Source organism: Pleurodeles waltl, chromosome 12, assembly GCF_031143425.1.
Source record: "Pleurodeles waltl isolate 20211129_DDA chromosome 12, aPleWal1.hap1.20221129, whole genome shotgun sequence".
Classification (NCBI taxonomy): domain Eukaryota; kingdom Metazoa; phylum Chordata; class Amphibia; order Caudata; family Salamandridae; genus Pleurodeles; species Pleurodeles waltl.
Genome location: NC_090451.1, coordinates 515,566,515 through 515,578,577, shown reverse-complemented (window position 1 = coordinate 515,578,577; position 12,063 = coordinate 515,566,515). Strand labels below are relative to the sequence as shown.

Below are 12,063 nucleotides of genomic sequence, written 5' to 3'. Positions count from 1 at the left end.
GCAGCAGAAACGAGGATTTCTTCAAGGAGGGCTAATTGTAAGTTCAGAATACCTACTAGAAGAGAGATGCTGTAGTCCATCCTTGACAGGGCAAGTGCCTGGACCAAATCTGTGAAATCTGGCTCTGGAATAAACTATTGGAAATTTCTTAGTAGTCTGAGCTAGGGATGGGCTGCATTCGTGATGTTGTTAATGTGTTCTTGGAGGTTCAAACGCTTGGTGAGAGAGAATCCTAGTGATTTTGCTTAGCCAAGAATTGCAGAGTAGAAGCAGGTTTTGTTTGGGCCAGTTTTGGATAGAGATGTTGTAATTCGGAGGAACAATGAGGAGAAATTCAGTTTTTGATTGGTTGAATTTTAGATGGTGCAAAGACAACTGGGAGTTTTTGTGTGTCTTCTCGAGACGCGATTTTTTGGTAGATTTAGGTGTCTGCATAGAAGTACTAGTTTATGTTCAATTGCTTCAGGATATGAGCAAGGAATTTTATATGTTGAAAATATTTGGTGAGAGAATTGATTCTTGAGGGCACATTTGTGGGAGAATTAGTGTGCTCGAGAAGGAACTGTTGAATTTGATGTACTGCCTTCCATTATCAAGGTGTGTCGAAAACAAATTAAGGACTATGGACCTAATTTAGATATAGGCAGGTGGAGTATTATCCATTGGCATGGCAGAGTACTTTAAGACCACCATGCACAGAGTACTCCGCCTGCCTTATTTTGCTATTCTGTCTGGCCAGCTGATTTATCCAGCAAGTCCAGAAACTGCCATCATTGCATTAAAAGTTTCATGGACGACTCTGCCAACCTTTCAAGCTTTTTTTTTATTTTCTTAAAACAAACCCACTAAGTGGGATTTTGAATTTGAAATTTCTTTTAAGAAAACAACATTCCCTTTGCCATCGGAGTTTTCTTCCATGGCGAAGGTGGCAGTTTGCAGTTTTCACTGCCTTACTGCTAGGGTTTTCCTGGCAGTGATAGGCAGTGAAAACTGACCTGAATGACCGCCCATCCAAATAATGTGGGCAGACATAGGGGTCATCTTTCGACCGCCCCTACATCTGCAGGCCATTATGTTGGTCAAAAGGGTACTCCGTCGCTGTTGCAATTGAGTACCCTTTCCCCCAACATATAAATCAGGCCCAGTGTCACTAATACCTAGTCTGGCTCTAAGAGTACTCTAGATTGTGTTTTGGTTCACAGTGTTGAAGGGAGCCGAACGGTCTAGTAGTAAGAGAAGACGTGAGTATCCTTTGTTGAGGCAATGCATGGCATCATCCACTAATTTTAGCATTGCTCTCTCTGTGCTTCATCCTTTTCTGGATCCAGATTAAAGGTAATCCGGAAGTTTGTTCTTCTCTAGAAAAAGCTTGAGGTGTTTTTTCACTCAGCTTTGAGGACCTTGGTGAGGAACAGTAGATTAGCTAAGGGACAGTTTTTGATGAGATTGTCTGGGCCTGCTCCTTCTGTTTTTAGGAGTGGCTCAACTTGAGAGTGGCATGAGGGATGGGATCATGTCATGTGAGAATTGCTTAGTCTTACCAATCATTTTAGTTAGTGCTTCCTGCAATATCGCTCTGAAAGTAGATTATGGCAAGTTAGTTTTTAAAGATTAATGTGCTAGCTCACTAAACCTGACTGTTATGGATTGTTTGATCTTCTTGATCTTTTCTGTAAAGAAGTTGGAGAATTCCTCACATTTGCATTTGATGTTGGATTTTTTTACGCTGTAATTATGGTTACTTAAGATGATTTTTTGCTTGGTCAATTACCTTTCTGAAACTTCTCATTACTGCTATCTTTGAAGTCCTCTACTAGGGGTACATCTGTGATGTACGAGCACCACATATACATTTACAAAAATCCAAAACAGCTACAAAAATAGACTGGTAGAACAGCTCACACCATCCCCTGCCACTAGTATTATATGTGGGGCTCACTTTAATAGTACCAACCACTTCTAGATACCTCTGCCATGCGGATAAAATAAATTCATAAATATAGCGGAGCACCGAATTAATGAAAAAAAAACAGCCCAATGAAATTATTCAAGTTTTTTTCTTCATTTCATATTCAAAATAACTTTTATTTTCTCTCTGTTCATATCTGAATTGTTTCACCCTCAGCCAACTGAGTTTCGTTCGCAAAAGTGAACTTCTTCAGGGTTTCAATACAACACAATACATAAAATACATCTATAACAATCAGTTCACACATACTACAAAACCCTATACCATGTAGTGAGCCTGATACCAAAACAATATCGCACATACATAAATACAATAATTAAAACAAAGCTGAGAAACAATAATCATTGAGTGCAATCTATCCTGTCATAACAAACTATAATCCAAAAATATCACTATTCCAATATCTCATAATGAAAAAAGAGCAGAAAACATCACATAATTATATATACAAAGTGGTTATTCACTTGTATTTAAAAAAGTACATTTAGAATGACTATCACATGACAGTTTTATTCAAGTGCAATACAAGAAAAATCACATCACTGGCCTTACATCATTGTCATTAAGGGAATCACATCACTGTCCTTACATCATGGTCATTATGGGATTGACAATTTATATAGATTTGTCCTCACCCACTCAAATGTTCTTTATGTGACAAAGTTGCAATGTTTTTCTAGCATAAAGTGAATTTGAAAAGTGGAAAGGTTATGATAGCTAAGCCTGTTGACCTAAGTGCTTCGCACTATCAACCCTTAAATGTGTTGCATGCTCCTGAGCTGAAGATAGCATCTACATAGCAGAGCCAGAAACATTTAAATGTGTGCCTGTTGTGTCAGAGGAGATTGTGAAACTAAGCGTGCTACTTACAACTACTGATTCTTCCTTTATCTAAGCCGGCTTTTACTTTCAGTGCCAAAAATCATTGATAACCTTGTTGTCCCCAGCTAAAGAAATGTGATCTGAATCTTGGGGAGATATGCAAATATAAACTTTAAAAAGAGTGTAGTATTACAGATGGGAGTGCACCTTGCAGCTTAGATCCTACTTGGGTATACTACCTAAATACTGTGGAAAAAATATTAATATTCTAAATATTAAGGCTATCCAGTATTGATAGCCTTAATATCAAGTACCAAAATATTGTGACGGTAAGTGTATTAAGTTAAGTGTATGTTTACTATACTTAATTGTACGTATGTAGCTTGACAATATATTTCTTAAAGGTATGTGTATGTGGAATTAACAATAGTGAATCTATACTTATATCCTGCTAACTTCACAGTAATTTGGCATTTGATATTTAAGCTATGAAATATTGTATATTGAGATTTTTTCCCCAAAATATTCTGACAAACAACATCCTGCTTGATCCACATCATTCAAGATCCTGTCCAGGTTATGCTATGAAGATTGTACTCCTTGACACCTAGGATTCACTGTTGAAGGTGGTGGGTGAAAGCCAGATGGCTGTCATTATAAAGTCACCTTTATTTTTTGTGGCAACAGTAGGTTCACTATTGAAAGGTGGCTTCACCACAGGTACTCTATACCACAAATGTTTTTACTTACTAGAAGCTCAAGAGAATTTGCTCAAAGACAATCATGCATCTAAACTTGTAACACATTTATTTCTGTTTTGTGCAGGGTTTGGACATTGCAGCTGCTGCTTTCACTGCGGAGGGAGAAGGTACTGCCAAATGATTTGCATACATAATAATCTTGTCAACACAACAGATCTTGCTGCAACTACTCTCCTGAATAAACACACAGCTACCTCAAATGCACCTCTTTTTGCCCTCCCTCTCGCCCCATTCCTAAAATTTTAAATCACTGTCATTACATTTCTCTACTGTTGAAAACAGAAGCAGCTCCTTTTCAAAGCCTCTATTCTCCTTGCCATTGCACTCACAAAGTAATGTAAAGTTCTTCCTGCACATTGTCTATCCTTCAAGCTGCTCTGTGCCTTTCATTTCACAGCAGATGCAACCCTCCTCTCCATGCAATTATGTTCATGAAACCAGGCTCTCTCATGGGTCCAGAGAAGCTCAGGACTTTGCCTGCTGTTGGAATCACCAGCTGATTAAAAGCTAAACACTCCAAAACTGTCTAAATTTGAGATCCCGTTGCCACTTTGAGACCCAAGCCAAGTGTTGGCCTTATACAGTTTGATTGGCCCTAACTGAAAGAGCACCCAGATCTGCTGACATAACTTTGCCAATCCCTGTACTCCACTCCTCTTGCAACAGCTCACATCTCTGGCAAGATATCACTAACTCTCCTGGCCCTCACGTTTTTATATATATTGTAAGTCAGTATGGGAAATCTATGACATGGTAAACATGCAGAGTAAGGTTATAGAGCACTGATTACAAGAGCGAGGATAGTAACTTATTGGATTCCGCATCAGTCTGATTGACGAGGGAGCACTGGAAACAAGCATCAGGAAGTGAACATAAGGGTCACATATGGAAGCAGACTTGAAGCCACAGTCAGACTGGCAGTATGGAAAGGAGGCATATGTAGAAGATCATTGAAAGCCAGTGCTAGGGCTCAGGAATAGAGAGCACATACTAAACTTCATTGAACACCAGGGCCAGGAGAAAGTGGGACCCCTACTAGAACACATTAAATACCACTGTATAAGGTGGCAGAAGAAGTGAGACTGAGGAAATGCAGAACTGGTGATAAACTGGGGGAGGACCTCAATACTTGAGGCTGACTACTGTCTGCCTTCCTGGACCTTCAGACCAGGCCTCACGAGATTAGACTGGTAACTCCTCACTGTCTACCTCTGATTGAACCCAGCACTCTCACACACTTTCCATAATCTCTGATGACTACTTGTGGCCTTATGGGACTGACTATTACATGTTGTATATTGTATACTTCCGAATTATAGTGTGGATCTTGGATTGTAAATCCATATGAATTGGTTTTAATAGACGTGTTTATGATTGACTTCTTGTCAATTTTTCTTCCTGGGGTTACCAGTAACCAGTAAAGAGTATTTTCTGATGGATATAACTACCTGTGGATTCCTCACCTTATGAATTCGATCCTTGTGCCAGCATCCGACGGAAAGTCTTCTTCCTAGCTGTCTACGTCGACGAGGACGTCATAATGGCACGGCTCCGCGTGACTCCGTCTAACGTCAACGTGCCAATAAGAGGTCCTCGTCGGCGTACTAACGTCAGTTTTTCTTTTCTCCGTGCTTCAACGCCAAAGTTTTTTTCTTCCTGGCCCGTTGGTAACTGTAGCGATCTCTTGAGGTTACAATGTCGCCTCCGAAGAAGTCTGGGTTTAAGCCGTGTAGGGAATGCGGGGGTCGGATGTCAGTGACCGACCCCCATTCGGACTGTATTTGGTGTTTAAGCTCCGAACATGATGTGGAAGGTTGTTCTTCGTGCCAGAGCATGAATCCGAAAGCTCTGAAGGAACGCGAAGCGAAGCTCTTCTTGTCCAAGGCAAAGAAGAAGGAACACAAGAAGGTTTCTTCCCATGCTTCTCCCAAAAAACATAAGAAGCAGCGTCATCATGACTCTCGGCGCCGTCATGACTCTCTGCGCCGTTCGGAGTGGAGCCGATCGAGGAGTCGTTCGAGGTCGAGATCTCGTTCGTCACGGCTCCAGAAGACGTGGGAGATGAGTCCTACGGTCACGCCTCAGCCGGAGAGTCCGGGGTTGTCACCGGTGCCTTCAGTCTATGAGGTCACTCAAGGTAGTCCTCGCTTTTTCGCCGGCGCCGAGGGATCCTGATGTTCCCCAGACATCTACACAGCAGTACCCGGCTTTCCCGACTCCAGGGACGGATCCGGCCGCCTTTTTGAATGCGATGTATGCTGTTTTTCAATCCATGGCCCCTGCTGGTGCACCGGCGGGTCCCACGGGGCCATTGGCATTCAATTTGGGCTCGCTGGCGTCGTACAGGGCTGCTCCATTCATGCCCTTCTGCCCTACAGAGCCTGGTGGCCCGGCGCCGGGGGTTTCCCCTGGCAGGAGTCCTTCGCCTGGGACTGTGGATCCGTCGGCTTCTTATCCGACTCCTTCTCCGCGCCATCCGGCATCATTGATGGCCTCATCCAGACCGGCTCCATCTCCTTCTGTTCATTCGGCTTCGAGGAGGTCATCTGCCGACTTCGGGCCGGCTCCGGCGCCGGTTGAAACTGGGAGCCTTCCTGAACTGGTTCGGGGTCTGAGATCATCGGCGTCGATGGAGTCCTTGTCGATTCCGGCTCTGGAGACGCATTTAAGATCTCGAAGGAAAGCGTTGAGGCTTCTGGAGGAAGAGGAATACAGAAGGCTTGAGGAAGGTGAGATAGAGCCTTCTGATGATTTCCAGGGACTTGCCACTGCAAGTGGTTTGGATACTTCCCCGGAGTGGGACATTGCTTCTCCGGGGGAGTATACTGAGGAGGCCGCCTCCTTCCATGCTGTGGTGAGGAAGGCAGCTGATTACCTGGATTTGCCTTTGTCCACGGCAGAAGTTAAGACTAACCTGCTCACAGAGGTTCTTCATCCATCTTCCTCCAGTGCTGACCCTTTGTTGCCTTTTAATGAGGCTTTGACTGAGCCTATTATAGACCTATGGAAGAAGCCGGTTATATCTCCTGCTGTGAATAGGGCAGTGGCGAGAAGGCATAGAAGTGCCCCATGAGATCCGTTTTTTCTATCTCGTCACCCGACTCCAGAGAGTTTGGTGGTTCAGGCATCATGTTCTGCAAAGTCTGCCCCCGGTACATTCCCTGGTGTTCCGACAGACAGAGAATCCAAAAGGATGGAGCAATCCTCGAAGAAAATGTTCTCCTCTTGCAGCATGGCCCTAAAAGCTACCAATTCCACCTGTGTGCTAGGCAGATACATCCATGCCCTAATGGACTCTGCTAAGGAGATGGCAAAAGATCTGCCACAGGAAGTGCAAAAATCTTTTGGGTCCCTTTTCTTGGATGCGCAAGCTGCTGCACAGCAGATTATTCAATCTGGCTTGGATACCACGGATTCTATTGCCAGGGCCATGGGAACATTGGTGGCTACGAGAAGGCATGCCTGGCTAAGATCTTCGGATTCTCGTCAGATGTACAATCCACTTTAATGGACCTTCCATTTGATGGGGAAAAGCTGTTTGGGGACAAGGCAGACTCTGCCCTTGAACGGTTTAAGGACTGTCGGCCTACAGCTAAGTCCCTGGGTTTGCAGACCCCTTCTGCTACATTGTACAGACCTTTTCGTAGGTTTTGAGGGTTTGCTAGAGGTTCTGCCTTTCGTAGGTCTCAATCTTATGCCCAACAACCTGCCAACCCGCCCTATCGTGCTTTCAGAGGGCGAGGTAGGGGTAGGGCTAGAGGTCCAGCCCAGCAGCTCTCTTCTTCTTCATCCTCCTCTGGTGGACAACAGCAGAAGCAGCCCTAGTTTTCCCCACTTTATCAGTCATACTTCTCCTGTAGGGGGAAGATTGAGTCTTTTTCTACAGCAATGGAGGTCCATTACAACAGACTCGTGGGTGCTAGGAATTGTGGAAAAGGGCTAAGCTCTCCCCTTTCAGGAGTTTCCTCCTCCCTTCCCTCCCCGTCCCTCCTTTTGTTCAGAAGACCATCTTCTGTTGTTGCAACAGGAGGTTGTAGCCATGTTGTTAAAGGGTGCTATAGAGTTGGTACCATTGCAGGAAAGGGGTCAGGGGTGTTATTCAAGATATTTCCTGATTCCCAAAGTGGACGGTCGTCTAAGGCCGATCCTAGACTTGAGGATTTTGAATTTGTTCCTCAAGCAGGAAAAATTCTAAATGCTGACCCTAGCGCAGGTGCTGTTGGCGTTGAACGAAGGAGACTGGATGGTGTCTGTCGACTTACAGGACACGTACTTTCATGTTCCCATAATCAAGTCGCACAGGAGGTATCTCCGTTTTGTGGTCGGATCGCAACGTTACCAGTTTGCGGTCCTTCCGTTTGGTCTTACTTCAGCACCCCGGGTCTTCACAAAGGTGATGGCAGTTGTTGCAGCACATCTCAGAAAGAGGGAGGTAGCGGTTTTTCCCTACCTAGACGATTGGTTGATCAAAGCCAAGTCTCCAGAGATTGTGTTGTCTCATCTGCGAATGACAACGCAGTTGTGTTTCGATCTGGGCTTTTCGGTGAACGTACCCAAATCTCACCTGGAGCCCTCTCAACGCCTCCTGTTCATAGGGGCAGTATTGGACACGACAATGTTTCGGGCCTACTCCCCGCTTCAGCGGGTACGGGACATTCAGGCGCTGATTCCTTTGTTTCAAAGTGGAGCGGCAGTTCCAGTCCTCAAAGTCTTACGCCTGCTAGGTCTGTTTGCTTCTTGCATTCTGTTGGTCACTCATCCTCGCTGGCATATGAGGGCTCTTCAGTGGTGCCTCCGCAGACAGTTGTTCCAGCACAAGGGGGATCTCAGGGATTCAATAAAGATCTCCAGGGACGCTGTAGCGGATCTCCTGTGGTGGGCAGAGGACGGCAACCTTTCCCAAGGAAAACCGTTTTCACTGCCCCCTCCAGTGGCCACAGTGATATCGGATGCTTTCACTCTAGGGTGGGGAGCTCATCTGGGGGACCTGGAGGTCAAGGGCCGTTGGTCTCCAGCGGAGCAGATGTTGCATATCAATCTGTTGGAATTGCGGGCTGTACGTTTGGTGCTCAAGGCCTTCCTCACTTCCCTTCGCGGTCAGTCAGTTCAGATCCTGACGGACAACACTACCGCAATGTGGTATATAAACAAGCAGGGAGGAGTGGGGTCGTTTCTGCTTTGCCGAGAAGCCCTACGACTCTGGTCCTGGGCTCAGGACCATCAGATTTGCTTGATGGAAAATCATTTGGCCGGAGTGTTGAATGTACGTGCGGATGTTCTCAGCCGGCACTTCTCATTAGATCACGAGTGGCGTCTCCATCCGGATCTAGTCCTCCACATCTTCGGGATGTGGGGTACTCCTCAGGTGGATTTATTTGCCACTCGGGAGAACGCGCATTGCCCGTTATTCGGCAGCCTCCAGTTTCCGATGCAAGGGGCGTTGGGGGACGCGTTTCAGATGTCCTGGAGTGGCCAGTTGCTTTAAGCGTTTCCCCCCATACCCTTGATTCCTCGGGTTTTGAGGAAGGTTCGTCAGGACCGGGCCCAAATCATATTGGTGGCACCGGACTGGCTGAAAAGGGTATGGTATACAGACCTACTTCAACTCTCTCAGTGCCCTCCGCTCCGTCTCCCGCTCAGGGCAGATCTCCTCTCTCAATCACAGGGGCAGGTTTTACACCCCCACCTCCAGAGCCTGCACCTTCATGCCTGGAGATTGAACGGGGCAACCTGAGTTCTTTTTCTCTCCCACCGGATATAGTGGATGTTATACTATCGTCCAGGCGACACTCCACTAAATCTATTTATGCCGGAAGGTGGGCACAATTTGTGCTGTGGTGTGGAGAGAACCGAAAAGATCCTTTAAAGGCCCATCTTTCAGATGTACTTTTGTTTGTTCTCAGTTTGGCGAAGAGAGGCTGTGCTATAGCTACAGTTAAGGGTTATTTGGCAGCTCTGTCGGCGTTTCTTTGCCTTCCGGATCAGCCGTCTTAATTCAAGTCTCCCATTGTACATAGGTTCCTTAAGGGTTTGGTGAATAGCTTTCCTCCTACTCCTTTTCACATGCCTCAGTGGGACTTAAATCTTGTTTTAACATTCTTAATGGGTTCGCCTTTCGAGCCCATGCATTCATGTCCATTGAGATATTTAGCCTTCAAGACTGTTTTCTTGATCGCAATTACTTCTGCCAGGAGGATTGGAGAGCTTTAGGCACTTTCCGTTAAGCCCCCTTTCACTATGTTCTTCCCTGATAAAGTGGTTCTAAAAACCAGGGCTGCTTTTCTACCAAAAGTTGTCACCCCTTTTCATATAGGGCAGAATATCACTCTTCCTGCTTTTTACCCTCCTCCCCAACCGTCTAAAGAAGAAGAGAGACTCCATAGGTTGGACCCTAAGAGAGCCCTGAGTTTTTATCTCGAAAGAACTAAAGACTTTCGTTTGGATGAGCAACTGTTTGTTGGATATACTGGTCAGCAAAAGGGCAGAGCTGTACAGAAAAGGACACTCTCCAGGTGGGTCATCTTGTGTATCAAGATCTGTTACTCTTTGGCAAAAAAGGTCCCTCCTGAAGGTATCAGGGCCCACTCTACTAGGGCTAAATCTGCATCCTCGGCTTTGGCGAGGGGAGTTCCATTGATAGATATATGTAAAGCGGCAACTTGGGCGTCCCTCCATACTTTCGTAAAACATTACTGTTTAGACTCTGAAATGAGGAGGGACGGTCACTTTGCTCACTCAGTATTGCAAGATTTCTTGGTGTAATCAGGCGGGCACCCACCACCGAGTGCGGTACTGCTTGGGACTCTATTCATAAGGTGAGGAATCCACAGGTAGTTGTATCCATCAGAAGAACAAGTTACTTACCTTCGGTAACGCTTTTTCTGGTGGATACACTGACTACCTGTGGATTCCTCACGGTCCCTCCCGCCTCCCCGTTGCCTGCCTGGTTACACTCTTATCTTGCAGTATTTAGATTAATATTTATTCTTATATTTTTATATATATATATATTTGTATGTATATGAATGCGCTTATATATTTATATGTATATAGTGATATTTCTTTATATATTTTTGTATATTCATGTATTTCAACTTTAAATAAGAATGGATAGTTTAAATAGTCAAGGTTTTTGTGTGCGTATATCTTTCTATATTATTTATCAATTTTCATGGTTTACTCCTATTTGCTTTAAGAGCACGAAAAAATGTGGTAAACTGACGTTAGTATGCCGACGAGGACCTCTTATTGGCACGTTGACGTCAGACGGAGTCACGCGGAGCCGTGCCATTATGACATCCTCGTCGACGTAGACAGCTAGGCAGAAGACTTTCCGTCGGATGCTGGCGCAAGGATCGAATTCATAAGGTGAGGAATCCACAGGTAGTCAGTGTATCCACCAGAAAAAGCGTTACCGAAGGTAAGTAAATTGTTCTTTAAAAATACCAGAATATGGAGAATGTAACAGGAATCTATGTTGAGACTGTGAGCAGAGTAAGAAGAAATGTGTATGCTACACTGTTTAAGTTGGGAGTCCAGGGAAAAAGGTACAAATACTCCCCACCCAGACATTTAGTGACTTCAATAGATAGGATTCAAGGCTGTCAACTCAACAAAATTCCAAGGCAAGTGACAGTGACATCATTTATCATTCAATCCCTAATTACATCACAGGATAGACCCCTGGTCACACTCTTAGGCTGCTGAAGAGATGTTTGAAGACAAAGAGTAGAAAAAACAGACAGTAATAGAATTTCATAGTCTCATTCAATTTATTGCTTAGAAAAGAGTATTTAGGTTAAAATATGTTTGGAACACACAATGAATGGATTTAGCAGAATAAAACTGTCAAGTTAGTTTAAAATGAATCCAGCTGTGCCATCAAAAAGCTCTATTGGGATAGTACCATCTTACCATGATTTAAAACGTTGTTTAGAATACTCTATATAAACAGCTATCCCGAGCATTTGTTAACTTCCCAGTGCACCGCAAAAATGGTCTACCTGAATCAGATTTTTCAGTTGACTTATGACACCCCTAATGAATTTACCCAAAGGGCTGATACAGTGGGGACCTGGCCACGGAACATGAGGGGAACCACATCATATCAATACTTGTGCTCCTCATTTAGTGTGTGACAATTATACATTATGTGAGCTAAATATTCAGTGTTACTCATAAATGATAAGGAGCTTCATCTCAGTGACAGCAAGTCCTTCAGGATCTCACCTCTGAGACTAGGATCAAGACAAATTAGAGGCACACAAATGTGTTTTAGGGAGAGGTTATAGCGTAACGGCCAGAGCTGCCACTTTGGAGCTGGGGAACTAGGTTTGAGTCTCAACGTCAGCTCAACATCCTGTGATTCTGAGCAAATCAATTTGGGCCTGATTACGAGTTTGGTGGTCGAACAAGCCGACTGCCATATTCACATGGATGAGACCACCATCAACCCAGCAGCCTCACCCCCAGTCGTATTACGATGTTCCCACTGGGCTGTCGTGCTGGAGC

At 44.7% G+C, this 12,063-nt stretch overlaps 1 protein-coding gene across 1 annotated transcript in view; it reads left to right on the top strand.

The window, feature by feature from the left end:
• The window catches only part of CNGB1 (cyclic nucleotide gated channel subunit beta 1), a 1,925,718-nt gene that overhangs the window by 1,192,190 nt on the left and 721,465 nt on the right, over positions 1-12,063 (top strand). The window contains exon 24 of the mRNA XM_069217388.1: positions 3,617-3,659. Within this exon, the coding sequence (XP_069073489.1) occupies positions 3,617-3,659 (43 nt within the window). The remainder of the gene's footprint in view (positions 1-3,616; positions 3,660-12,063) is intronic.